The sequence below is a fragment of the Daldinia decipiens genome (assembly GCF_022478715.1).
Source record: "Daldinia decipiens strain CBS 113046 unplaced genomic scaffold F4813scaffold_31, whole genome shotgun sequence".
In the NCBI taxonomy this organism is placed as follows: Eukaryota; Fungi; Ascomycota; class Sordariomycetes; order Xylariales; family Hypoxylaceae; genus Daldinia; species Daldinia decipiens.
Genome location: NW_026054574.1, coordinates 128,833 through 155,611, shown reverse-complemented (window position 1 = coordinate 155,611; position 26,779 = coordinate 128,833). Strand labels below are relative to the sequence as shown.

General features: G+C 45.7%; 12 protein-coding genes and 1 non-coding gene across 13 annotated transcripts; 6 read left to right on the top strand and 7 right to left on the bottom strand.

The window, feature by feature from the left end:
• Positions 1-200: 200 nt before the first annotated feature.
• Positions 201-1,605, bottom strand: F4813DRAFT_368025 (uncharacterized protein). Its single transcript, XM_049244254.1, has 2 exons — positions 1,019-1,605; positions 201-967 (listed from the first exon to the last, which is right to left on the bottom strand). Exons 1-2 carry the CDS (start codon positions 1,215-1,217, stop codon positions 438-440), a joined length of 729 nt encoding a protein of 242 aa, XP_049097157.1. The 5' UTR covers positions 1,218-1,605; the 3' UTR covers positions 201-437.
• An 11-nt stretch (positions 1,606-1,616) lies between these two features.
• Positions 1,617-3,246, top strand: F4813DRAFT_368024 (glycosyltransferase family 25 protein). The gene is made up of 3 exons (XM_049244253.1): positions 1,617-2,063; positions 2,128-2,342; positions 2,397-3,246. The coding sequence occupies exons 1-3, from the start codon at positions 1,917-1,919 to the stop codon at positions 3,199-3,201; spliced, it is 1,167 nt and encodes a 388-aa protein (XP_049097156.1). The 5' UTR covers positions 1,617-1,916; the 3' UTR covers positions 3,202-3,246.
• Positions 3,247-3,343: 97 nt separating this feature from the next.
• F4813DRAFT_391904 (uncharacterized protein) lies at positions 3,344-3,742 on the bottom strand (the record flags this gene model as incomplete). The annotated part of the gene is made up of 1 exon (XM_049247225.1): positions 3,344-3,742. One exon carries the CDS (start codon positions 3,740-3,742, stop codon positions 3,344-3,346), a length of 399 nt encoding a protein of 132 aa, XP_049097155.1.
• Positions 3,743-4,309: 567 nt separating this feature from the next.
• F4813DRAFT_368022 (uncharacterized protein) lies at positions 4,310-4,610 on the top strand (the record flags this gene model as incomplete). The annotated part of the gene is made up of 1 exon (XM_049244252.1): positions 4,310-4,610. A coding segment is annotated over one exon (301 nt), but the record flags the coding sequence as incomplete, so codon positions are not given.
• Positions 4,611-10,005: 5,395 nt separating this feature from the next.
• Positions 10,006-12,012, top strand: F4813DRAFT_398532 (H+/nucleoside cotransporter; the record flags this gene model as incomplete). The annotated part of the gene is made up of 4 exons (XM_049248059.1): positions 10,006-10,301; positions 10,379-10,749; positions 10,814-11,772; positions 11,827-12,012. 4 exons carry the CDS (start codon positions 10,006-10,008, stop codon positions 12,010-12,012), a joined length of 1,812 nt encoding a protein of 603 aa, XP_049097153.1.
• Positions 12,013-12,600: 588 nt separating this feature from the next.
• Positions 12,601-13,255, bottom strand: F4813DRAFT_368014 (uncharacterized protein). Its single transcript, XM_049244251.1, has 2 exons — positions 13,154-13,255; positions 12,601-13,101 (listed from the first exon to the last, which is right to left on the bottom strand). The coding sequence occupies exon 2, from the start codon at positions 13,096-13,098 to the stop codon at positions 12,826-12,828; it is 273 nt and encodes a 90-aa protein (XP_049097152.1). The 5' UTR covers positions 13,099-13,101; positions 13,154-13,255; the 3' UTR covers positions 12,601-12,825.
• A 124-nt stretch (positions 13,256-13,379) lies between these two features.
• On the top strand, positions 13,380-14,440 carry F4813DRAFT_368013 (uncharacterized protein). Its single transcript, XM_049244250.1, has 2 exons — positions 13,380-13,512; positions 13,578-14,440. The coding sequence occupies exon 2, from the start codon at positions 13,643-13,645 to the stop codon at positions 14,297-14,299; it is 657 nt and encodes a 218-aa protein (XP_049097151.1). The 5' UTR covers positions 13,380-13,512; positions 13,578-13,642; the 3' UTR covers positions 14,300-14,440.
• Positions 14,441-14,586: 146 nt separating this feature from the next.
• F4813DRAFT_183925 (small oligopeptide transporter, OPT family) lies at positions 14,587-17,931 on the top strand. The gene is made up of 7 exons (XM_049239346.1): positions 14,587-14,700; positions 14,834-15,481; positions 15,536-16,479; positions 16,541-17,048; positions 17,140-17,543; positions 17,694-17,780; positions 17,834-17,931. The coding sequence occupies exons 2-7, from the start codon at positions 15,206-15,208 to the stop codon at positions 17,922-17,924; spliced, it is 2,310 nt and encodes a 769-aa protein (XP_049097150.1). The 5' UTR covers positions 14,587-14,700; positions 14,834-15,205; the 3' UTR covers positions 17,925-17,931.
• A 772-nt stretch (positions 17,932-18,703) lies between these two features.
• Positions 18,704-18,813, bottom strand: F4813DRAFT_t109. The gene has a single exon. It is a non-coding gene; the product is annotated as a tRNA-Asp (tRNA).
• Positions 18,814-18,859: 46 nt separating this feature from the next.
• On the bottom strand, positions 18,860-20,810 carry F4813DRAFT_368009 (Brix-domain-containing protein). The gene is made up of 2 exons (XM_049244249.1): positions 20,246-20,810; positions 18,860-20,170 (listed from the first exon to the last, which is right to left on the bottom strand). The coding sequence occupies exons 1-2, from the start codon at positions 20,681-20,683 to the stop codon at positions 19,196-19,198; spliced, it is 1,413 nt and encodes a 470-aa protein (XP_049097149.1). The 5' UTR covers positions 20,684-20,810; the 3' UTR covers positions 18,860-19,195.
• Positions 20,811-21,069: 259 nt separating this feature from the next.
• F4813DRAFT_368005 (DEAD-domain-containing protein) lies at positions 21,070-23,263 on the top strand. Its single transcript, XM_049244248.1, has 4 exons — positions 21,070-21,319; positions 21,386-22,187; positions 22,247-22,393; positions 22,494-23,263. Exons 1-4 carry the CDS (start codon positions 21,200-21,202, stop codon positions 22,814-22,816), a joined length of 1,392 nt encoding a protein of 463 aa, XP_049097148.1. The 5' UTR covers positions 21,070-21,199; the 3' UTR covers positions 22,817-23,263.
• A 289-nt stretch (positions 23,264-23,552) lies between these two features.
• Positions 23,553-24,964, bottom strand: F4813DRAFT_368003 (uncharacterized protein). Its single transcript, XM_049244247.1, has one exon. The coding sequence runs from the start codon at positions 24,463-24,465 to the stop codon at positions 24,205-24,207; it is 261 nt and encodes an 86-aa protein (XP_049097147.1). The 5' UTR covers positions 24,466-24,964; the 3' UTR covers positions 23,553-24,204.
• Positions 24,790-25,655, bottom strand: F4813DRAFT_391896 (uncharacterized protein; the record flags this gene model as incomplete). Its single annotated transcript, XM_049247224.1, has 3 exons — positions 24,790-25,139; positions 25,208-25,320; positions 25,567-25,655. 3 exons carry the CDS (start codon positions 25,653-25,655, stop codon positions 24,790-24,792), a joined length of 552 nt encoding a protein of 183 aa, XP_049097146.1.
• Positions 25,656-26,779: the final 1,124 nt, after the last annotated feature.

The window sequence follows — 26,779 nt, the reverse complement described above, 5'->3', positions numbered from 1 at the left end:
AATGCTCTTCCTACCTCTGTTGTAGTTTAGCAATATGGGTTATATAGGTACCCAAGCATTAGAAGCCTAGGAGAAGAGCCCCGCGTTTTTCAACGTAGTCTTCGACCCCTTTTCACTTACAACAAGATTCAATTATGCACCTAAAATATCTAAGGTACCCAAGGTAACTTATGTCAACATTAAATATAAGACGATGACGACAACCTGAGGAACTAAATTTGCGGATAATAGTCATGTAGTCTCGCTCTATGACTCTACTTCAGGTGCCTATCAACACCGATAGTTACAGCCGAGAAAATAAATGTGAGACGGTAAATAAAATTAATACCAAATATCAAGTCTCTTATTTTAATAGAATCCTAGTCCAACTTGTTTCAGAAATATCTCAAGTCGACAACTCCAACGCTACCTCATAACAAACCCATCAATATACATTATTAGGGTAATTCAGCACAGCTTAGCCTCTGTGTAGTATCTAATTCCGCAACTGTATTATTTTGCCATGTTTCCTTCGAGGGAATTGGCTGTGGATTTCCGACAGGTTCGTCAGCGACATGATGATCCTGTTTCTTCAATTTTCTAATATATAACCCGATGCATGTGATTATCGCTAGACCTGTTATGCTAACGGAAATCCCTATTCCAGCCTTTGCCCCTGCACTCAGTCCGTTGGAATGTTTCTGGACATCCTCACCCTGGCTACTTCCCGCAGGGGGATCTAAATTAGTTGGAGATAGTGGCTCCTGGCCGATCGAGGTGCTCGGTGGCGTCGTCTGCGTTGCATTGCTAACCGTGGCATTATTCGATAACTTGAAGAATGCAGAAGACATCTGAGGAGTTGAGCGGTTGCCTTGAAACGAAGGGTCGCCCTCAAACATCCAGAAAAAGAATACGCTCGATACGTTCAAGTCAAAGTCGTATGCCTGAACAAGCCAGGTAAATTGAGTCGCCGCATTGTTTACAGTCTCTTATAGCACTTGTTTAGTAGATTTCTAGGTATGAGTATCATGGAACTCACGGAATAATATAGGCCCGAGAGTTGCTGAGCCTCCTTGAGGAGCCTCTTGCCAAAGAGCGACGGAGAATTTTTTGAACTTTGTTTTGAAACTGATACTTTGTATATCACCGACTTTCCACGTTACTCGACCAGGAGGGGGGTTCGAGAATTGTGCAAGCGCGAGAGAGGCTATTGCGAAAATAAGGAGAAGACTTGTCATATCGAGTAGCTTCGGTTGGTATATAGAAACAATACATAATAAGGTAGATGAATGGGCTATGAACCGTTGAGAAGAGAAAATGAAATTACGACTCTATTACCTGAACACATAGAAACTCGCCATCTATCGAAAGCAGCTAAGCATTTCGTCCTAGGGTATCAATCGCTATTAGAAGGGATATGAGTCTAGGCAGTGTCCAATAAGCTCATTTCGGCATGCCAGGGTAGAGGTTCGGGCCGTGGTTAATTATGCAGAAGAGTAGGCCGAAGTGAACCAACTGCATGATCAATGTCGCATCTTTTTAAGCGAACAATAAAGAGCCTTGCCGTGATTTGTCAGTAATACCAGCCGCGCCGAATTGCCGGGTTCAAGTAACTCTTTTCGTTGGCCCGCCACAATTTACATAGTATTAAAGCTGAGATATCCTCAATGTCGGGCGCTAATTCATCCATTCATGAAATACCATATCGCGACATTTATGTCTTCCACTAGTAGTAGCCGCCGATCATGTACCTTGCATATATCTGTTGGTTTATTGAGGAACCTTTTATGGACTTTGTATTTTTAGGACTTTGGTAACATGGGGGCCTCTAGCCTGTGATGTCTTGGATATTTCAGCAAGACTCTTTAATTCAGACCTCTAAATAATTTTTAATTCCTTTTCCATAGGTACCTAAGGTACCCAGACATATTTTTACAATGACCGCGAGACTTCCGTCAAACCGTGTAATACACATAATTGTTGCACTTCTCATTGTCTTATTAATATATTTCAACTTACCACGATTCACCTCCAGCAGGGACGTCGATAGGCTGCTCGGCGACATAAATAATAGCACACTTGGAGTATGTATCTATAGCCGGTCGTATGATATGCGGTACAGGATTATTAACTTTCGTTATTGTATAGTTCCAAGAGATATTCGTGGTTGGCTTGCCGTCACGGACAGACCGCCGCGATGGCATGTTCCTGCAAGCTGCCCTTAGCAATATGAGAATAGAATTCGTGGATGGCGTAAACGGAAAAGATATACCTGATAAAGCAATTCCCATGACGTTTGAACGCGAGAGGATGAACGATGCTTCTCTCGGATCGTGGCGCGCACATATGAATGCAATTCAAGAGTAAGTTTATCGACGTGTGCCCAAAGGTTCCTTACTGATTCGCATGTGTTATAGGGTCGTTCGGAGAAACTTAACTTCTGCTCTGATACTGGAGGACGATGTTGATTGGGACGTCCGAATCAAACATCAGCTAAAAGACTTCGCATTGTCTACGCGAGCTATTACGCAACCTCGACCCGGCTCCAAGTCATATGCCGATTCTACCTTTCCAACTCCACCTAAGGAATCCTCCACTGCCGTTCCCGATATTTCATTTCATTTTATGCCCAATACCGAATCCCCGAGGTTGTCTCCATACGGCGATAATTGGGATCTGCTATGGATTGGTCACTGCGGCATGCACTTCCCGTTCGAAGACAACCCCCTTATACCAAAAGGGCGAGTTATTCATCTCGAAGATGAGACCGTTGCCCCAAAACAGAATCTGTGGACTTTTAACGTGCCTTTCACATTGAAGGATAAATATCCAGAACACACAAGGGCGGTACATCATGTACAAGAAGGCGTCTGCACACTGGGATACGCAATAAGCCAGGCGGGTGCGCGGAAGCTCTTGCACGAGATAGGACTCAAGGACGTTACGGACGGATTCGATATCCTCCTTCGTTTCTTCTGCGAGGGGGTGAACGGACGCAAGTATCATAACTGCTTGACAACCCAACCAGCACTCTTTCACCACCATCGGGCGGCCGGCCCTGTTAGCGCCTCAAGTGATATAGGAGACCACGGTGGTGGTTTTAGGGAGAAGAGCTCAACTGATATGGTGAGGTGGAGTGTTAGATTAAATGCCGATGTATTGTTAGAAGGGCGTACGGACTTTGTCGACCAATATCCAGACAAAGCCCTTAATTCACCATAGAATTATATGTAATACTACCTAACATTAATATTAGTGATACGAAAAGTTTTAACTAGGCCTGTATGTTAGCTTTACAGCTATATCTAATAGCTAAGTACGTTTCTGGTGACTTGGGTTTTCATTGCAGAACGATAACATTGTATTATGAATGATAAACCCCAACAAGTCCCTCTAAGAGAAATATTGACTCCATACCGAAACTACTTCGACTATGAAATATGGAACATTGCCCGTGGTGATCGCCGTAGTGCACTACAGCTTTGCCCGATGCCTGGTTTTTCTCGTACAAGCTCCCGACTCCTGTAGCTGCCGACTTGCCCTCGAATTCGTCTCCGTACCTCACTCGCACTTCGTCGTTCGCAACATTCCCCAAAAACTTATGTTTTTCTTGACTAGCCATGGCCTGCGCAATAGCCTCTCGGAGAAGCTGGTCTTCGCCCTCATACGCCTCTTGTAGGGCATTTATCCCCCTCTCTGCTTGAAGTTCCTGCGCCTCTTCAATGCTAAGCTGTCGTTGCTGCTCTTTAACCGCCGGAAACATCTCGACCAACACCAATCTCAGTTCAATAACAGTATGCGTATGTGCCTTGGCTCCAGGAGGCTTCTAACCCCGCATCTTTTCTACGAAATCTTGTGCCCGTATTATAAACACAAACTGTAAGAGCCTATCGGCTAGGATGGCTTCCATACAGAATCAAAGCCATGAATACTCTCATAACTCTCTTTCCGTATCTGGCGGCGACGTCTGCGTCCAGTACGGAAACATTTACAATGGTAAGAATTGTACAGTGGGACGATTGAAAGGCGTTGCTGACTTATTTAGGGTCTCAAGCAACAGGACCTAACTGGACAGACATAGCGAAATGAATTATTGATCCAAGCCTAGTATCTTTTCAACTAACATTCGAAGCCTCATGGGAAAATACAAGAGTAGAAGATCGTACAGGATCATGGTTCCTTGAAGGAGAGTCATTCTACCGCTGGAAATCTCAGCCGGTCTCATTTCTCTGGTTGCATGGGAAGAGTTAGTATATATCACTCCGTCACCCCTCCTAGTCGTGACATACCTACTAAACTGTCGCTTGGCGGGATGTGGTAAGACGATGTTATGGTTAGTAATGTTGTTGAAACATTAACGTGGAATCATACTGACTCCGGAATCGAAAATCTGAGGACTTTACTGTGTTGGCTCCTATATGCCCGCCGACCACTTCGTATTAAGGAACTCCGGGAAACAGTCGCTTTCGAATGGCTAGAGATGCCATGTTTTTACCCCAAGAAGCGGTTTAACAAGAAGCCAAGCTTCGTTGACCAGTGCGACTTCTTGATTGCGATTGATGGAGATTCGCATGTAAACGACATATTTGCCATTGACGTTGACGACGATACTACATCCTCTTGTGAATTTAATACGGATAGGACTTTGCATGATGATGCAGTTCTTAGATTAGCCCATTCGAGCGTTTATACCTTTCTTCAAGAGACCGAGAAACTATCCTCCCATTCTAAACGGTTCTCTATCCCGAAACCTATGGGAGATCTATTACTCGCTCAATCCTCCCTTACATACCTTCTCCACGTCAATTCGAACGATGCGCACATGCAAACTAGAGATGATTACCCCCTAACTAGGTAATTATGCGGTTCAGTACTGGTATAACCATACACAGAAAGCTGGCCCTAGTGATACGCAGGCACTTGCAACACTAATCCAAGAGGCTCTTAATACCGGATGGGATATTTACCGGCTGGTAACATACCCAAACCCCTCGACAAAATACAATCCCTGGAGGGGGCCTACGTCGGATCGCGCAGATAATTCCGACCAAAACGCAGATCTCTGTAAGACGTGCCAGAAGATTCAATACCATGAACTTCAAACGCGCCCAGGGTTCAAACACAAAACATATGATGACCTTTTAGCCTCGTCTCATGAGTGCAAGCTCTGCAGGATGATTCATTGTGCTCTTATCCAGTTCGGTATTGCTCGATACTGTCAACTATCTGTAGAGACCGCTCTATCCGAAGACAAGTCTAAAACCATTGGCCTTGGAATAGAGGAGGAAATCCATCGAAATGCTGGTAGTGTGAGTGTCTTCCTTAAGGCAGAAACTCAGGATCCGTTTCTCTTGATTAGCTGCTACTGCTACCTTGGTCGTTTGCATCTGTTTACAGATGCAGGTAAGTTTGATGCGGTTTAGACTTGGGTTTACAGCTTGAAACTGACGCTAATTAATCCCCTCTAGCGGGCAAGATCTCGGGGAGACCAATACATCTACACTTTGGGGAACCCAGTCTCTTAGATACATGTGCACATTGGCTTCAGGCGTGCAAAGAGAATCACCCAAAATGTCGTAGATACGCCCCGTCAATTCTACCTAAGAGGGTCATCGACGTCAGTAACGACTCTATACGTCTCATAAAAACAGACACGAAAGATAAAGACGAATATGCGACAATTTCTCACACTAGGGGGATAAAGTCTGACATGGCGATGGGATCGATAAGATGGTTTAAGCAAACCATACAGCTTGACGAGTTGGAACCCACTTTCAGAGACGCAATCACTTTGATACGCCATCTCTGCATTCGATATCTATGGATTGACGAGCTATGTATCATACCAGATTACCCCGAAGATTATTCGATCGAAAATGAAAAGATATCAGAGTACTACAAAAACGCCACCTTGAATATCGTGGCAGAAAATCTGGGCTCAAGGACCAGTATGTTCGCTTCTAGGAAAGCGCCGCGATTTTTACCAGTTTGTATAAATAGTTCGGAGGATATGTTTGTGGGATGGCTCGGGACAGATTCTTACTGCGATCCCCGTGGCCTTTTATGGCGGGCCGATAAAATGCGATCTTGGTCACCATCTAGACTACCATCTTGGTCATGGGCCAATTGTCCTGGGGCCATTAAGCACGTATGGCCTTCAACACGATCGTGTGTGCCGAGGTTCTCGACTCTTTTATTGAGACATACGATATCGACGGTATATGGCGCAAAAATTATGACTATATCGTGATACGAAGTTCGCTAGTGAAGTTCAAACTTGACAATGAGAACCTAACGGCCTGGACGGGTGATATAGAGGTTAACGTTCAAGCCGAAGATGAGCCCCCAGTAGGGATCAAGATACGTTACTTTATTGATAATTATTTCGACGGCCTCGATATAAGAGCAATCGACTTGTTTAGTCTCAAGATCACTCTCCGAGTTGCACTTTTACTCATAAAAGACCCCTGGAGTCCCGGTAAAGGGGCTCCTACCATTATGGAAAGAATTGGGCTGATGATTGTTGCTAAGCCAGATACTCAGAAGTGGGCGTTGGTAGTTAATCAATGCGATGTGAAACTAGCATAAACATAAAGACATTGGTTGCCCTGATTCTATTAGGATTCTAGAAGAGGCATCTAGAATAATAGACACCTCTAGTATGTATAGCTTAAGCTTCCATAGTTGAGTTAAGAGTTTCTTAAAGAATAACGAAGTTGTTTTCATTCATCCTGCTTCTCGTTCTAACTATGACAAACAGTATAGTAATTCAAACTTTCAATAACTTCATTTACCTCTAATTTATACCGTGAGTGTCATACAATAGATTCCAAAGTACTATATCTACTCATTAAAAAGGATCTCTGTTATGTTTAACTTGGACAAAATGCTAGTAATCGTAATCAACTTAATTCGTTAACTCTTATGTACAAGTAACTTATACTACTTAATCTCTTTCCTCTCGTGTATTATGCTAGTATCAAACTACCCATTAAGACCGGAGCAAGCATATGCTAGACTTAACCGGTAATTGGAGATGGAATAGTCTACGTAGATAATCGAAGACTACGAGCTAGCACAATCAGGATTCAAACTACAATAAAATAGACTACCTATCGGATACTATTATCGCCTAGGTCTAGATTCATTAGCTTCGTCCCGATGTAAATAGCTACTAAGTCGGAGGGGGGGGATACGGACCCCCGGTCAAAAGTAGGTAGATTTTATCCCTTTTAGGCCTAGCGTGGCACATTACAGGGAAGACGCTAAATTCTCAGCTTACGATTGGTTAAAAGATTTTTACTTGCCATTTTAAGCATAACGTACTCCCGATTAGGCCTAAGCTCTTTGCTAGCTCTTTTATTATTAAGGCTTGGATTGATTTTAGCCCGTTTCCCGGGCTTTAACCGAGCTACTAGCTATTTTAAGCTATCGCATTCATAACTAATTAACATATGTATACGTTAATATTTTATTTATTTTTAAAATACGTTTTTTAATTGGTTTATTAAGTTTAAGCTGAAAATATTTTTATACAATTTTAAAAATATTACGTGACGTTTAGAAATAACCACCCAATCAAAAGATTGTTTTTACAATAATATTAAAATAAAAAATTTAATTGGTTGAAAGTGGAGTAAAATATAAAAATAGAAAAGAAAATATTAAAAAAAAATACATCGAGTTTACGTGAAAAAAAGTAGGCCCCTAGTAGAACCTTGAAATATGATTGGCTCATCTTGCAGGGGGTCCGTATCCCCCCCCTCCGACTTACCTATGTACATAAAGCGTCTATTTGGTATCCCATCCCAATTACCGAGGCTTCGTACCTGGCTGACTTCCTGTAAGATCGATGATATGCGGTACATCCATGTAGCGCACGTGCCATCTTCTCGCTTTAGGAAGGTGACAAGAAACACGACCCCAGCTTGGATATCTACGGCCTTTAACTGGAGAGCTTTACTACGTACATCTTAACATGAGCGTAGGGGTTGTTGTCGGTAAACAAGGCCAAGGCCAAGAAACTCGAGATAAGGAGAAAAGAATACCGAATTGGAAAGTTGGAAGATCCCGTAGTGGTCTTTAGTGGTCTTATCTGCGAGACGTATCCCGCCTTATTAGATGATGCATACATAGTGTAGAGGCTGATTTCAGCTGGGATGGCTGGATGGTCAGCTTTCCAGCGGTGATTTGATTTCCCTTATCTCTGAGGTTGACCACTCAAATGTCGAATTGCTATTGTTTCACAACAGACGTACTTCGGTGTATTGCCGTTGTATACCTATACTGGATGGCCTTGTTACGAAGACTGCCTTTAAATACGATATATTCCAAAGTATCTATATACCTTTACTCTATGCTATGTATAGGTAGGTACCTTTACGATGTCTATATACACCTCAGATACTAATGAGCGCCTTGACCCAATGGGACGGTTAAAATTAGTAGAAGCTGGAGTTGGTGTGGTGTAGAGAAGCGATGCAATACATACACAAGACTCGGGACCTACTTTTACGTCCATTTCGGGGAGATCGCAGTCGGTGTTACCGTATCCTGGAAGCCTGCGTACCTAGGTACCTATGAGGTATCTAGCGAGTACTTACTACATATGATATCTATTCGCTTCTGAAAAATGGTTCGTGTATCGTGCGCTACCAAGCTGTATGTGCTTAGCTCCCGAGTTTCACATAGGTTATGTTATACCCGCGCTCTCGTGATCGTTGCTGATTCTTCGCGTGAGCTTATCAACGTAATCGCTTCCAAGAACATACCTAACAAGAAAGATTGGTGCGGCTCCGGCGCGTTATATCAAAACATATGTTTCCACAGGGCTTCCAGTACCTGCGCAATACTTGACTCTTACAAACGATGTATTTCAACAAACCAAGTAACGTCGTGTTCGCCTATCTCGTTGGTGGATTATGCCGTTTGTGCGATGTGTGCAGGGTGCTGTGCCCCGTGTTGGATGCGCCTATCAGTACGTACTTTGGCCGAATGGGAACCCCATGCCAGGTTATCCCCGGCTTGTCTTAACTGTTACCAAAAAAAGGTTACATCACAATTCCCGTTATCATGATTTTTTAGCCAATCGGAGACTCGGACCTTAATACTTGGCGGAGACGGAAAAACATTAGGTCTAATAACTTACGTACATTCTACATGTTAAGCTGCTATTTTCTTATCATCAAACCTGCGGATATCGTATTAATAGCTACGGTTATCTAAGTTTTGGTAATTCAGTGTAGAATATCTAGTGTATGGCTATTGTCCTGAGGCCCCCCCTGATGGGTTCTTATCTTGCCCTTGTCAACTGCGGTTGTGGCTTCGGGATCTTTTCATCTAGTCGTTGTTTAACCACTTACAATTCGTCAAGCAATAAGACTACGCGCCAGACGGATTCTTGGGAGCATTCGTTTACTATGACATGATAGGTAAGTATATGATAGGCAAGTAAAATAGTCCTGCTGTGTATCCTGCTGTGTACCAACTTGGCGGCCAGACCTACATAATCGCAGGGATAGAAAAAAAAAATAAAAAGGATTACATCCAATATATCTTTTAGATAGGGTTGCCTTCCCCTTCTAGAAGGCCTCCATACTCTAGCGTCGACCGGGTTCATCTAGACCACGCGATCGCCACCAATGTACGATTTGTCCACCAAGGCTAATATTGGAAAAGTAAGTATTAAAATTCTTGTCTCTTCCAATCTGGAGAAATGTAGGTCGATCACTTGACGTCCTCGATGACCCCCAGCCCGCATCTCACTAATAATATAACCTCTCTTCCCGATCTTTTCCTTTTCCCTTTCCTCCCTCTCTTAGACTTCCTCGCGCGTTAGGTACTTCCTCGCGCGTTAGGTCATCGGGAACGTAACGTGGTCACCGCCACACTCGGTTGGGACGAGGATTGAATTTCTCCGAGTCGAGTTGAAAAAAAAAAAAAACTTACAAGGGAGGAGTGAAGGAATAGAGAAGGAAGAAGATTTATTTTGCTAAAAAGGCCTTCTCAGTTTTGAATTTGGATCCGATGAGTTCTTACGAGAATAAAGGCCTCGCCGGTCATAATTCGTCGCCCCAAGAAGACGTGCTTTCGAAGTCGGCCAATCATCCAAACGAGGTCACTTACTCGGCTAACATGCCAGAGAAGAGTTTAGAGAAACCTCGGGACTATGCCGCCGCCGAGAAGTCGGTTACTGATGAGGAGAGCGCAAATGTAGGCCATATAGCCGGCGACGAGAAGGAAGAACCGAAGGGCTTCTTCGCTATTTATTATCGAAGATATCGGGCCTACGTCCACATCTTTATCTGGCTCGTCTTTACGGCGTAAGTCTGGCGCGACCTCCCCCCGATGAACCGTCGCAGTCGCGCATCGAGTCGCAGAGCTGACATGACTTTTCCAGATGGTGGATCTATGGCCTCGTTCGTTTCCGGAACGAGAAGAACTGGCTGATCCCGTTCTTGGTATACCTGGCGATCACGCTTCGTATCATCTTCCTCTGGATCCCGATTAAATATGTCATGATGCCTGTCAAATTCGTCTGGCGTCACACTGCCTTCAGGATTTACGAGATGATCCCGAAGAAGCTCCATCGCCCACTTGCTGCCGTCGTCACCGTCGCAGTTTTCTTAATCGGCTCTATGGTGCCGGAAGAGACCGGCGACAACACGCGCGCCCGCCGTGCGCAATCTCTGTTTGGCCTGGTAGTGATGATTGCTGTATTGACTGCCACTTCGAGGGACTGGAGGAAAATTCCCTGGCATACTGTCATCGGTAAGCGGCCATTAGGTTTCCTGTTCCTCGTACCAATCGACGATACGCTGACTCGTTTCTCCAGGCGGAATGCTCACTCAGTTCATTATCGCCGTCTTCGTCTTGCGATCCCAGGCTGGTTATGACATCTTCAACTTCATTTCTACGCTGGCCCGAACCTTGCTAGGCTTCGCCGGCGAGGGTGTCGAATTCCTAACGGATGCTACAGTGAGGCAAATGACTTGGTTCCTCATTACTGTCATGCCGCCCATCATCTTCTTCATCGCTCTTGTATCCCTCCTGTATCACGTCGGCCTTATCCAGTGGTTCGTCAGCAAGTTTGCCGTCTTTTTCTTCTGGACTCTCCGCGTTTCGGGTGCCGAAGCCGTAGTAGCCGCCGCGACCCCTTTCATCGGACAGGGAGAATCTGCCATGCTGGTACGTCCGTTTATCGCGCATATGACCATGGCCGAGATCCATCAGGTTATGACGTGCGGCTTTGCCACCATCGCCGGTTCCGTGCTTGTGGCCTACATCGGGCTTGGCCTAAGTCCTCAGGCGCTCGTCTCTTCCTGCATCATGTCTATCCCGGCATCCCTCGCTGTCTCTAAGATGCGCTTCCCAGAGACGGAAGAGACCCTAACATCCGGCCGCGTAGTTATCCCAGAGGACGACGGGCACAGGTCTGCCAATGCGTTGCACGCCTTTGCGGACGGTGCCTGGCTCGGGTTGAAGATCGCCGGCATGATTATAGCCACGCTTCTCTGCATCGTCGCCTTTGTTGGTCTAATCAACGGACTTCTTACGTGGTGGGGTAGTTATTGGGGCATTCAAGAATTAACCATTCAGTTTATCCTTGGTTACTGCTTCTACCCCGTAGCTTGGCTACTTGGCGTACCGAATGAAGATCTCTTGCTCGTCGGAGAACTAATCGGTCTGAAAATCATCATCAACGAGTTCAAGGCATTCGACGCCCTTAAGTCGAATCCTCGCTATGCGGGCTTGAGTCCGCGAGCCCGGATCATCGCCACCTATGCTTGCTGCGTAAGTCCTACCCTCTATCCTCCTCTCGCTTCCAGATACTAATTTTTATGACAGGGTTTCGGCAACATCGGCTCTCTCGGTACTCAGATCGGTGTATTGAATCAGCTTGCCCCCGAACGTGCCGGGGATGTGTCTAGGGTTGCCATTTCAGCCCTTGTTTCTGGTATTATTTCGACTCTGACATCCGCTAGTGTTGCCGGCATGTTATATACGGACACTATAGGAGCACCTCTAAGTTAGGTACAGTACTGGTAGCATCGTAGTTATACCTAATACCAAGAGTGAAGTTTATCCCATTGATCGAAGTTGAACGTTTGCCGAAGGGTTTGCTTTAGGATACATGCCTTGTTCCCTTGTGCGAAATCTTCTTGTCTTACACAATTGTTTTTTCATATTCTGTTATTGTTTTTATGTGTATCTAACGCCATAACTGGCCTCTCTAAGCGTATAAGGCTACTAGCATCTATAACATCTAACATTAAGAGGTATAGTCATTTAAGCCCATCCAACCTTGATCACTATATAAGAAGTTTTCAAATTCTATTAATGAAGAATATGTATAGACAGACTCTCGTAGATAGATTAGAGTCCCTCGCGGAACAACAAAGTTGTTTCCCTACTGTTTAGTTCCACCTCGTAACAACATCATCCCATCATCCCATCATCCGAACTTTGCTAACCGCTAACCTCAAATCTTCTTGATTATATTTACTGCTCTATTAATAAAATTACTTCATCAAAACCCAAACTAATACGCCCGTTAATACTACCCTTAAAGTTGATATTAATAACCCCCCCCCCCCCCCCAAACATTAAACAAATATAAATCTTTCACGCATTGCCAGGCACCGTTGAACTGTTTCTGCCACCAACACCCGGTCCTCTACATCCACCCACTCTCACTTCCCCGCCCCGGTTGCCTCCAATTGGCTGCCCTGTTCCGGCTTAACCCAATATCAATTCGTATATGGATATTTGGAAGGTATTCGGGATATTTCGAAAATATTAAACGCTTACTTGGAATTCCCGGTGGGGTGGCCCGGAATGGTGAAGTTAGGGGAGGTGGAGTGTATAGTGGACTCCGTGGGTGTTGAAAGGACGGCAATCCCTGTAGTAATGTATAATGTAGAATAGGTTCGAGATATGGTATGTTGCTCGGATAGTTATGTAGAGTTGATAGGTTCTCTGATGTTTGATTTGAGTAACTAGAATGTGGAAAAGGTAAAGTAAAGTTGGGTAGAAAGAGTTGAGAAGAACTCTTGACCCTTGAAGTTTAGGTAACAGATCGTTCTTGCACTTGTATCTACGGCAACGAAACAGAGTCATAACCTGCCGAACTTTGAATGGGCACGGGTTTGTTTTCATGGGTGGATGTACCTACTTGAAGTTTAATGTTTTAATTTTGCTTCCTTCTGTTCGGTCTAGCAGTGCCTTCTACACATGTAGGTAGTTGTTGTCATTGCGCAACAAGTCAATCGCATCTGAGCGCGAGTGTTAGTTTACATGTATGTTAAGAGCTACCTACCTAGGTACCTACCTAGCCAATGAGTACCTAATATGTAAAGAAGTGCCTACCTACCTAATTTATTAAGTTGTCATCTCATACGCATACGTGCACTTGTGGCTTCTGCCTTAGCGCAATCTAATAAACTCTTTCAACAGGTTCAACATATTTGAAACCTTGCGAGGGTCCGAGAGAATAGCGTAATAGTCAAAGCTACTAATTGGACATATATAAAGGTAGGCACGCCCACCATTTACTCGCAAATGCCTTTGAAGCCAATATCAACTGTTCCTTACCTTAGGTACATATTACTATTCAAGCAAGAACACCCTACAAACAACGAAGTACCTATCTGCACAACATTGAATGGTCTTAATGCCACCAAATAAAATGGAGAAAATGAGTTCTGACGAGCCGGAAGCTGCACCTCCAGCGTATGAGAGCCTTAATACAAGCGACCAGCAACCACACCGAGTAGTACCACCAGCAACCAACGGAAAAAGATACTTTGAGAAAGAAACGAAATCCCATATAGCATTTTGTTTCAGTCCTGACCCTACTAAGCCCTATCCAACACAGTTATGGTCTGCTCAGATGATTATTAAATGCGATAACGTACCGCAACTCATGCTCGAGGGCCTCCGCTGGACAACGGATAGTGTCCTGTGGGAAGATGGATATGTTGCTGAGATTTCTGCCGCGTACATGCACATCAAAACCTTCGAGGATCTTTGCGAAGCAGGACTGACCTGGACGCGTCACTACTTTCTACAAGACATACAACAAGAACCCCCAAGGTGGATTGCCCACTTACAAGTTCATGCTGAAACCTGCAAGACCTTGGCCGGTATTAAATTAGGAGAGCTTTCTATCCAGAATGTGGTTTCTGCATATGCTTGGGGTAGTCGCAGAGAATACATATATTCATGGATTAAAAAGAAACCATGGGAGGCCTATAATGCCATCTATGATGACATGCCTATGGACGGCTGGTGGCCATGGCCAAAGAGAGAGAATATATAGCTGCAGGAAAGGGGGTTGTTTATAGTTTACTCACATAACACCATCGATATTGCCTGTATCTACATACGTGTGACTAGGAGGTTATTAGGTATGTAGGTAATTTACTTATAGTCTACCTCTTTGAAAAGTGGTGCTAAGACCCTGGCTTTTAAACCCAGTACCTAGGGTTACCTGAAATACAAGGCCTGCTAAAAGCTTACAAATTCCCTGGTATTCCCGCTAAGGAGGTAGGTACATACTTTTAATATCATCCACTACATGTAGGCCAATTAACTAAATCTACAATCTACCTACATACATACCTAATACCCTATAAGCAATAGTAACCCCATAGACTATAGCCCTTGAGAGAATCAACAATGCGCTTTTGTAATACAGACCAGCCCGCACTATCTTAATAGGTAATTGTCTTACCATTTGACACCATGACACCACATACATATACATAGTATATACATAGTACGGGCTCGAGCTAAAAGAGGCAGGAGGGATGTAGATAAACCCGTAGCACCTGATTGGCTGACTCTTATATAGACTTCCTCGGGCATAGTAAAGGGTAGTAGCCCCACCCTAAGGTGTAGTGTACCTATAGGTACCTACGATAGGTATGTTGTTGGCCGTTGGCCGTTGGTCGTTGGTCGTGGGCTAATTGATCTTACCTAATTACACCCCTTGTGATAACATCAAAAATACCCCAGTTTGGATGGGTAAAGATACCTACCTAGGTACAGATAGGTGCAGATAGGTGCAAGGGGTTAACCGGGAAAGATGGATAGATAAGACTACAGAGGTTTCCAACATTAAATATTTAATATTTAAATATCCAAGACATGGTCGCATCAAATAAACCCTACCTCCTTCTTGTCATCTATTTCGATCCCGGCATAGGATAGGTCTGTTTGCGCCATGTCAGCCAAGACGGATATCATCATACCGGAGAAGGGCGCCAGCGATATCGACAAGAAGGGCAGCGATGACCTACCTCCGGGCCGCGACGTCGAGGTTGCAGAGGGGCACCTGGCTGATCTGGAAGTCGACATAGCCAAAATTCTCTCCAAGGCCGAAGAGGAGGGAGATTGGGATGCCGACACGAGCCCATTCCCCGCCGTGCGGGCCGTGGTACCCGAGACGGACGATCCCGGCATGCCCGTGAACACGTTCAGAGCATGGTTCCTCGGTATCGTAAGTTTTAACCCGAGAACCGTCCTGATAGGCAATCTCGTTGACAAGTAGCAGCTTTTCGTGTTCCTAGGAGCAGGTGTAAATCAGTTCTTCTCGCTGCGTTATCCGGGAGTTCATATCGTGTCTCTTGTTGCAGAACTGCTGGCTTTCCCTCTCGGAGTCACCATGGCCAAGCTGCTGCCTATCAGCCGATTCAATCCTGATCACCATTTCAACATCAAGGAGCATGCCATGGTGACCATCATGAGCAACGTCTCCTTTGGATTTGGCTCCGCCGATGCTACGAGCCTAATACAGGCTTCTAGGCTGTATGGCATCGATATGCCACCTGGATTTTCGGTCCTGGTCGTCATTTGCTGTCAGCTGTGCGGATACGGCGTTGCCGGCCTTTGCAGAAGGCTACTCGTTGAGCCCGCCACCATGATTTGGCCCGGCGTCCTCAGCAACGTGGCACTATTGAGCTCGATTCATTCTCGAACTAACGCAGTGGCTGACGGGTGGAAGATAACCCGTATCAAATTCTTTATGGTAGTGGGCACCGCTGCTTTTGTGTGGTATTGGTTTCCCGGTTTGATATTCACCGGCCTGAGTTACTTCACGTGGATATGTTGGCTTGCACCCAACAACCTCGCGGTAAATCAGATCTTCGGCATGGTAACGGGCCTGGGGCTGTTCCCCTTAACCTTTGACTGGTCCATGGTCGTATACAATACGAATCCGTTACTTAGTCCTCATTGGGCTGCTGCCAACGTCTTCGCCGGATTTGCCATCTTCTTTTGGATCGTCACGCCGGCTATCTATTACACCAACACGTGGTTTACGTCCTACTTGCCTCTTTGCACTGCAGAGGTGTATGACCGTTTTGGAGGGGTCTACGACACTGCAAAAGTCATTACCAATAACCTTTTCGACGAAGAGAAGTACGCGGCATACTCACCACCCTACTTGCCCGCGACTTTCGCCTTCGTTTACGGTCTCTCTTTTGCGTCGATCACCAGGTGAGTTTCAGATCCGGCTTTCTGCGCACTTCGTAGCACAATGTCTAACGAGAGATGATAGTGTCTTGTCGCATGTCTACTGTTTCCATTGGGAAGAAATCATGCATGCCGTACGCGGAACTCTCAAGCTTGATATCCACGCGCGACTTATGAAGAGCTATAAGAACGCTCCCTGGTACTGGTGGTCTTCGATAGTGCTTATCGTATTTGGAATGAGCGTCGCCATGACCGAGGTATATCACACAGGGTTACCCGTGTACGGAATTGTACTTGCGATCGTGATTGGCGGCATATACATGGTGCCCTGCGGCATAATTCAGGGGCTGACGAACGTGGATGCGAACCAGCTTAACGTCCTATCCGAATTTATGGGTGGGTATATGTTTCAGGGGAAGCCCATAGCAAACATCTTGTTCAAGACTCTGTCCCAAGATGTGGTAGGCCAAGGGTTGTACTTTGCCGGCGACATGAAGCTGGGCCATTACTTGAAGATTCCGCCGCGCACTCTGTTCTGGGCGCAAGGCCTGGCTACTATACTCGGTGCTATAACGCAGGTGGGCGTCACGCTGGTAAGCAATTTTCAAATTACTCTAAAAGGGGTCGCGCGATTCACCACGATACTATTCAGCATAGAAGTCTTGCTAATCCTAGATAATCTAGTGGATGTTAGGGAACGTACCTGAGATCTGCACGGTAGATCAACCCAACGGCTTTAGCTGCCCCCAAGGTCGTACCGTTTACAGCAGTTCCGTAATATGGGGTTTGGTCGGACCCGCGCGCCTATACTCTGTCGGCCAGATATACAGCGGCCTCTTACATTTCTTTTGGATCGGACTAATCCTACCACCGATTACCTATTATATCTGGAAGAAGACCGGAAACGAATTCGTCCGCAAGATCAACTGGCCGCTCATATTCGTCGGCACGTACAACGTCCCGCCAGCGACAGGCATCAACTACAGCAGTTGGTATATTGTCAACCTGATCTTCAACAAAATCATTTATAACAGATTCTACGCTTGGTGGGCAAAGTACAACTATGTGCTTGCAGCGGCATTAGACATGTACGTAACATCGATGATTTCTTTTTACCCCTTTCAGCTCGTCTCTAGAGTCACTGTCTCCCAGCCGAAGCAACTTTAGAGTTGCTGCTCCCGAAACAGACCTAGGCCCCAATGTTCTCAAAATAACTAACCATCAATTCGTTATTATAGTGGCCTCGCGATCAGTGGCATCGTCATTTTCTTCGCTGTTACTTATGGACCCAACGTACAATTTCCCGATTGGTGGGGAAATACGGTGTAAGTACAACATATAGATTATACAGCTATGGCTTCGCTAACATCCAGTTTAGATGGCAGAATACTGCCGATGGCCAAGGTCTGCCGTGGTTACAAATGCCAGATGTGGGATACTTTGGCCCATCAAACGGAACTTGGACCTAATATAAAAAGGAGTCCTATGAATGATTGCAACAACTGAGCAAAATAATAAGACAAAATCTCCCGTACCTTAGTAACTTAGACATATATGTAAATACAATGTACAAAGAATGATCAATACTATTACAAACGGATGAATGAGCTTTAGCTCTCACAGGAGTAGAGTAGGCGGATCTGTTGCAAAAGCTCTTCACCATATACTTGACCTATAAGCCAAATATTTCTCTAACCTAATAGACGCTAAGGAATTCCTATAAACATACCAACCATATTTTGCTCATTTGAATGAGTTTAAGCCTTATACGAATCAATAGGGCCCATTAATCATGAGTAGATACGCTACTTTCCCTAATATTCACGATATACCGAGTTTAGTAAGCTATTTGGCCGGTCTAATTATTTCAACGAGAAGTCACAAGTGAAGAACTGTTTATATAGTTGTTACGGATATAATCTTTGGGTTTATTAATGGAACAGGGCTGCGTATAGATGCGGGTATCAAGATAACTGTTGGGGTATAAGTGGGTTAGGGGTAGATTCAGGGGTAGTAGATATACCAGGATTTGGTATAAGAAGCGCGGAGTGCCCTTGCAAGAGGATAGAAGGGTAGGCGTTAATAGTTCAGTTCAACTATATGTATCAATCTAACAATAACAGATCATATGTTATAACTCGCTAGTCGCAGAAAGACTTGCCTATATATTCATTGTAGTTAACCTAAGCTTATACTGAGGAACTATAGCCCTAAACGCAACGGGTGTGACGATACGATAAAAAGGATATAGCCTGGGTAGGATTTGAACCTACTACCTTTCTAACCTCGACATCTCATCTGAGTTCGTTGCTCAGAAGCCTGTGATGATGGGATGTGCTGCTACTACACCACCAGGCTTCTACTTCATGATTCAATGCCGGTAATTTGCTTTTCAAGTCTATACGCCGGATATATTTGATGGCTGGTGCCTAAAAGGGGGAATGGTTAGATACGAGGTAGGTTAGAATACCCAGGTATCAGCATCCCTCTCCTTTTTTAGTTGAACTTTTAATATAGGCTCTGAAGAGTATAATTTACATCTTTCTTAGTAAACTCCTTTTCTAATTCGGATAACTTCAGCCCTCAAAGCCATAACCTCAAGAGCTACTCGTATCTGACCGCACACTTCAGAGATAAATCAAGAGTTCTCTTCGATAGACATGATATTACGCAGCATAAATGTAATGCGCCAGACACCATACCCATGTCAACTATCATAACCCCGACAAAGTAGGAAGGATTAGTTTTCATCCGCAATCTCTTCCCTCTCGTCTTCCCATTCGTCTTCATCCATCTGATCACCGATTGCTTCTTCCGCGTCTCCTGCTAATCCTTCGCTGTCTATCTCGTCTTCCTCCATCATTTCGTCGAACAGATCACTGTTATATCCGTTCATTTCAACGTCCTCGTCATCCTCATCTTCGCCGGCTGCTCCGTCCTTTTTGCTCTTGGTGCCGTTTGCTTCGCGTTCCTTCTTTTTCTTCTCCACGTTGGCCTTCTGCTGCTTTCTCCTTGCTTCCTTCTCCTCTCTGCGCTTCTCCCATCGCTGCTCGAGATCCTGTATCTCCTGTCTTGACTTGTGGATATGCTCGTGCCACATCGTCTTGCCAGAGCACAGACCTTCTTCGACCTTCGTCATGCGTAATTTCATACGAGGTCCGAGTTCGACTAAGGTGACGCGCCGTCGCTCTACCTTCTCGTCGTTCTCTACATATTTATCTCCGCTTTCCAGCCTGGCCGCGCGAGCCTTGCTCGAGAGCACTCTGCGCGGCGCATCCTCTAGAACCTCGACTTCGGCGTCCGTGTCCATTTCGCTTCCACTGGTACCGTCCGTCACGTAACCCTCGCCATTTTCGCCTCCTATCATATACTCGGAGATATCCTCCAGCTTTCCTAAATTCGGGACGCCGCCTTTCCGGTTCTTGGCGCTAAAGAGCTTCTCAGCAGCGTCGAGCCTACGGAGTTGTTTAGACACTCCAGCAGGCTTGGTAGATATAGCATAGTGCCGGAAGTTGAGCACAAAAGAGCCATCATCCTCGTCCGTAGCAGGCTCCCTGTTTAAAAGTAGAACTCTCCTTATCGATTTGAGGGGTGTAGTCTGTGGGTTGATACGGGGGAAAAGCGATTGGAATACGGTAGTTGTGAGCGTCTCAAGGTGTTTAGGGACTTTGGAATTGGCGTCTGCGCCTGGCGTGGAGATGTTATTCATGATCAACTAAAGACGGATCGCAAGTTAGCAATATGTACCTATATAGGTAAATTTAAAGAGAAATAAGATCATGAATCATACCAATGGGGATGTGATATACTCTTTCCCTCCACCTCTCGGATGCCTCTGCGCTTTGCGGATATCTTTGCAAAGAGAGTACTTCTCGACACGGAAATGCAAGGTAGGGCCACGCGGCGTGGTAGCTATACGTAGATTCGTATTCCCAGACTCGGATCGAGAGAATAAGAGTAGGTGAGTGACGCCCAGGGGACCGGTCATAGTTATATAATCTCTTAGACGGTTCGCGCGGCGCTCTTTTAGACGACTAGCTGTGCCAGGTTCCATAACTTGGCGCACATCTCTTGCTAATTGGCTGATACTTGACCCGACCTCGCCGGCGCCGATACGAATGACCATGCTCTTGGGATCTTGAACAGCAGAGCGGCCTACCAGAGGGGCCTTGTACTTGGGATTGCTGGCGCCGACATGGGTGCGTTTCTTCGTCCGACTCTTAGCCATTGCGAATACAATTTCTATTGAAAACTGGGTATCTCTATGCAGCTTGATATTCCAGTATTTGCGCTTTCGTTTCGAATATCAATCGTCTTGTAGGTGGGATGAATGTGTACCTAAAGCTTAAGCGCAGAACTGCCAGAGAGATTAGATCAACTAGAGAAGCTGTATTTTTTTTCTTCGTCGAACGGCAGAAAAATAGTAGCCCCACAGATATCAAGTATCGTCTACTATTATTAACGCTAGAGTGTGCCGACGGATTTTAGTACCTTATACTATGTGGGGCCTTGGGCAGATAAGATAACATACCAAAAGAGAAAGCGGTCAACTTTTTGCAGATGCGGGATGCGGGATGCGCACGCATCAAATCGGATTTATCAACTTTTTGCCCGATCGCGAACTTTATTCGAGACAGCAAGACAAACTTTTTTTCTGTTGGACTAATAACATTTTGTAGTACTCTACTAAATTGTCTCGCCCTACTTTCTACTTTTAATCTACAACCTCCAACCTCTCCCAAAAATGTCTTCTCCAAAGAGGCGAAAGCTATCGCCCGCCGCTGAAGGCCAAGATGAATCTCCCGACTCCGAGACCGTAGAGGGCTCTGTCGTCGATTCTACCCCGAAAACGTTTAAAGATTTGGTACGTGCATATTCGATTCTCAGACTCCAAAATCGCCGAACGTTTCCCTAACATGATATTTAATAGGGCATCGTTGATGCTCTAGTCGAAGCATGCCACTCGCTTGGCTACAAAAACCCCACACCGATCCAGGCGCAATCGATTCCCCTTGCTCTACAGAATAGGGACCTCGTAGGACTGGCTGAGACTGGTAGCGGAAAGACGGCCGCATTTGTCCTACCTATCCTCCAAGCCCTCCTCGAGAAACCTTCGCCCTTCTTCGGTCTTATACTAGCTCCTACTCGCGAGCTTGCAGCCCAGATTGGCCAAGCAGTAGATGCTCTCGGCGCCTCCATATCAGTAAGATGCGCCGTCATCGTCGGCGGTTTGGACATGGTCCCCCAGTCCATCGCCTTGTCCAAAAAACCTCATATTGTTGTGGCCACTCCGGGACGACTACTGGATCATCTCGAGAAGACGAAGGGCTTCAAACTGTCAAATACGAAATACTTGGTTATCGATGAGGCCGATCGACTCCTAGACATGGATTTCGGCCCCATACTCGATAAACTGCTCAAGTTCCTCCCGAGAGAAAGGCGCACGTTTCTGTTCAGCGCTACGATGTCGTCAAAGGTCGAAAGCCTACAGAGAGCCAGTCTACGAGACCCGCTACGTGTCAGCATCAGCAGCAACAAGTACCAGACCGTCTCAACTCTACAGCAATACTATGTCTTCATACCGCATATGCACAAGGACGTATACTTGATATTCCTGGTGGCGAGCGAGTTTACCGGACGGTCTACCATAATATTCACGCGGACCGTCTACGAAACTCAGAGAGTCGCAATCTTTCTTCGATACTTGGGTTTCGGGGCAATTCCTCTCCATGGTCAGTTAGAAGTCACATCGGTTGCAATTTTGGATTATTGCTGACTTTCAGTTTTGCAGGTCAATTGTCACAATCTGCGCGATTGGGTGCTCTGAACAAGTTCAAATCAGGATCGCGTGATATCCTAGTCGCGACTGACGTTGCCGCGCGAGGTTTAGATATACCCAAAGTTGATGTCGTAATCAACTACGATTTACCTCAAGATAGTAAGTTGACCTTTTTGGTGCCCCCTATTTACCCCCTTTTAGGGAACATAGTTCGTTAGAGCCTACATGGTGGTCTAGATTTGCTAATAGTGACTCGCAGGTAAAACATATATTCACCGAGTCGGAAGAACTGCGCGTGCGGGAAATGCTGGCCAAGCTTTAAGTCTAGTTACGCAGTACGACCTTGAAATCTACCAGCGGATCGAGGCAGCTCTAGGTAAGAAATTGGGAGAATACGAGACTAGTAAGGAAGAGGTTATGGTCTTCAAGCGTCGAGTCGAGGAGGCACAACGCCACTCGCGTAACGAGATGAAGCATCTGCTCGAAGACCGGGGTAATAAAGGATCAGTCCTGAGAGGTCGCCATACGGCCAAAGGCTCCGGGAAAAGACGACATGACACTATGGACGCCGAGGAGGGATAAGCGGCGATATACGATTATATGAATGATAACTTTCGAGCACAAGGGGTTGGCGAAACATCCAATTAGATTACCTACTGTAGATACCCAACAATTAAGAACTAATGTAGTTTTGGTCGGCAACGATGATATTAGTATCAAACACGTACCGGCGACTATTTTATATCGGCCTGTTAATCATGATAAATGTTGACCAGTGATATTTACTCATTGTATAACCTAGAGGTTTACTTTTATACTCGATCCTCAGTGTCTCGGGGTAAAGAATGGATCAGACAAACGGCGCGTAGAATATTCCCTAACTAAATATCAATATCAGTACTAATACGTATACAGGGAGCTGTCCATTTCATCCAAGTCATGTCTCAGCCAATCCCAACTGAATGGTTCTTTATGAAACGGAAGAGGAATGTGTACTAATAAACTAATAAGACGTCGAGCCGGGCCGACTGCATAAATGCGTAAACAAGAGATAAGATAGAAAGTAGGATGGGATCGCCTGGTAATAAAACACTTATGGAGTTATATTCGGCGGTAGGACTTCCCTTGCCTTCAATGGCATGCCAACGCGGCCGATCCTCGTAGCAGTCGCATAGCGATAATCGCTTGAACTAGTTAGTGCTGACGCCTCTTGTTCCGTCGTGTTTGTTGCGGCGTAGGTATAACGGTTGTTTCCGCAGAAGTACTACTGGCGACATATAACCCAGGTTTATCTTTAGCTACCTACCTAGGTATGTATAAGAGTCGAGCGGCGCGGTAGAAACAGGCCGAGGCTCATATTAGATGATTTGGTTTGTGGTGGTTTGTGGTGGTTTGTGATGGTTCTCAATTGTCGGTCTACGTTGAATTTGATCTAAGCCAGTCACGTTGAATATTTTAAATATAATTTCGTTATCTCGAAGGTAGAGATGAATTAAAGATTAAAGGTTAGTTATACTAATAATCGCTCGTACAGAAAGCCAACATGATCTAATCTAGTTGATTCTGAAATTGCTTATATCATTATTTTCTGCGCACAAGTAGGCATAAGCGATACGACCAAGACCATCAATCAAATGCGTCCTAGAGTCTCGCTCTGTAGATCTATAATTTACTACCATGTACAGGCCCTCGGAGGTAAGGTAGACAGACATATGTAAGCCCACGATGTCTGTCAGCCCAACCATCCCGTCACCAATACTCGCCCATCTCTATCGACCACCACGCGCGTCATATCCTTCAATCTCGTAGGTGATACGCCAGCATCTCTTCGAAAACGAACATTACGAGTGGGTCTCTAGCCTTGCACTCGCTCAATCGAGCTCGTTTCTTCTCGTCAGGCCGCATTCACTGGTCGCCTCCGACCAACCGGAGGTGGATGGACACTTGTCAACCGCCCCCTTGGTCTTAGTTCAAGCCGAACGTGGGGTTGTGGGGTACGAGGTCGAGAAAAGGCATGGAATTGAGATATATAAGAGTATCGCAACCCCGTTCGCGAACTTCTTACGTGTGTCAACTGTCTGTACATTACATGGTCGATCTAGCATGGGTCGATGAGATATAACGCCTATTGTCAAAGTTGCTCTGCGTAGAGTTACGAAGCGTACTATGAATACGCATAAGACTATGAAATCATCATCACCAGTGCTGGACGAACCACCTATCATAGGCATTGAGACTACGTGTCACTCAATTAAACGTCATCCAAATAAATTCTTATCGAGAATTAAACGAGAGCAAAAAAATCTTGACCCCTTTCCATTAAATGTGCTGTTGAATTCACACAAGAATCCTTCTATGCCATTGACGAAACAAATAGTGATGAAATAGGAAAAGCAACGTCTGTATCATGGGAATGGGTTGGCAGAAGATCGGGGTGAAATGATTGAGAATCGAGGACAAGACACCATAGCAGCTCGTGGTAGCCACTAGGCTTAACGTCCGAGTAGATGTCAAAATTGTCGTCTCAGACCTGGGCTAGGACCGTATGAGGGAACTCAGTCGTCGGCTTCGTCGCCGTTAGCAGCAACTTCTTTCACTGCATGGGTCTTGCCATTGGTAGGCAGATCGACGTCGATGCCTAATTTCTTGGGTTCGTCGACGCCGTTCTCCTCGTCATCATCGACATCCTCTTCGTCATCATATCCTTCTTCCTCTTCCTCTTCCTCTTCCTCTTCCTCTTCTACATCCTCCAAGTTATCCTCGTCCTCAAGATCGTCGTTATCGAACTCCTCTTCCTCGCCCTCCTCTTCGCCATTCTTGACGACGGGAATAGGCTCGGTTGGGGCATTTGCTGTCTTCAGCTTCTTCTTTGGAGGGGCTTCGGGCTGAGCTTGAACTGGTGCTACTTTTGAATTCGTTAGTCAAGACGGGTAGGTCCCATCAATCATCAGGGCTATGAGCGGATCAACTTACGCTTTACACCATTCTTCTCTTCCTCTTCCTCCTCAGGCTCGACTATTTCGTCATATTCTTCTTCGTCGTCCTCAACATCATCGGCACCGTCATCTTCATCGCCTTCCGATATACTATTGTGTAAAGGGTTAACATGTATTCTCTAGTAGGCAATGCATCTTTAAGCTGAAGAATTGGTAGCATTGGATAACGCGGCGTCCAAGACAAGATATCTACGATATTGCGCGGGTATGCGCGACGATACCAACGACGAATGCGACGCCGGCGCATCTTTTGCGACGAGAAGCCTTCCTTGGCGAATTTTCCAACATTGCGCGGCCATGAAGATATCGCCTGGTGAAATAGAATGAACAACTTACTATTCCTCTTCCTCTTCGCTTTCGTCGCTGGGTAGAGCAACGAGCTCTTCTTCCTCCTCTTCCTCCTGCTTTCTCTTCCGAGAAGTCATGTTTTGGGACTGTTTTGGGACTTGAAATAAGCTTGGGGAGGGATTCTCGATGGAAAATTAGAATGCGGGCTGGCGGATTGATGGACAGGAGAAAACTATGGATGAGATTCGTACGAAAAAAGATGGGAAAGGAGAAAAGAAAAGGATGGAAGAAAGGATAGAGAAGGGGGAGAGCTGGGGTGGTAGGGAGAGAAACGCTGGCCGCTGTGCTTGGGGAAAGGCTGCTTAGGAAGGGGGGGAGTAGAGCGCAGAGTGCGAGAGGGGAGGGGACTGGTAAGCTTGGAGCTGGGAGCTTTTGGGGGAACGGGCGAGGGAAGAGGGGGTCGGACGGGGGAGCTCTGAGAGCTTCTGCTGCTGCTTGTTACCGTATGCCCATTCTTGCTTCTCTACCCCCTAGTTGCAGGATGGGTGTCCGTCATTATGGACTAGCACGCGCATCCAAGAAGCCACCAAAGTCAGTTAAGGCTCAGCACGTAGAAGGTAGCAAGTAGCAAGTAGGTAGGTGTGGGACCCGGGCCATATCCTGGTCATGGCTCGATCGGGTCCGGGAAGCTCAAAAAGAATCGACTTTGCTGCCAATTTGACTGATTGATGACGATTTCGCGAGAGAAGAGCTCCGACCTAAGACAACCCAGCCACATTCTTCCCTTCTGCTCGCTCTCCCCCTCATTCCATAAGCCACTTGGTTTAACCGTGAAGTTTAGGAGTTTAGGATGCGCAGCCTTACTGCGTACCTAATGCTATGTTACGCATGTAATGTAACTTCGAAACGCATACGATAACCTTTTGCGAGCGTCTATATTTCTTTCTTGATACCCACGAGCGAGAGGGAATAATGCAAAGTCGACGACATGCCCACCACGGCTAATTCTCTAGCAGATGGCTAGAATATACCTGTGGAGAGTCAAATAGATAATGTAAATATACCTACCTACCTTGGTTCTGGTACTCACCTTGCTCAGATGTACTATAAGTAGAGAGGTATGTACGTATATTTGCTAGCCAGCGACACAATCGATGCGACATACGAGAGGAACCTATCGTCCTGGGTATATAGTAGGTATATGTGTATAGTCCCATGGCAGAACCTGAATAAAATTTCACGGTCGCAACGGATATGTTTC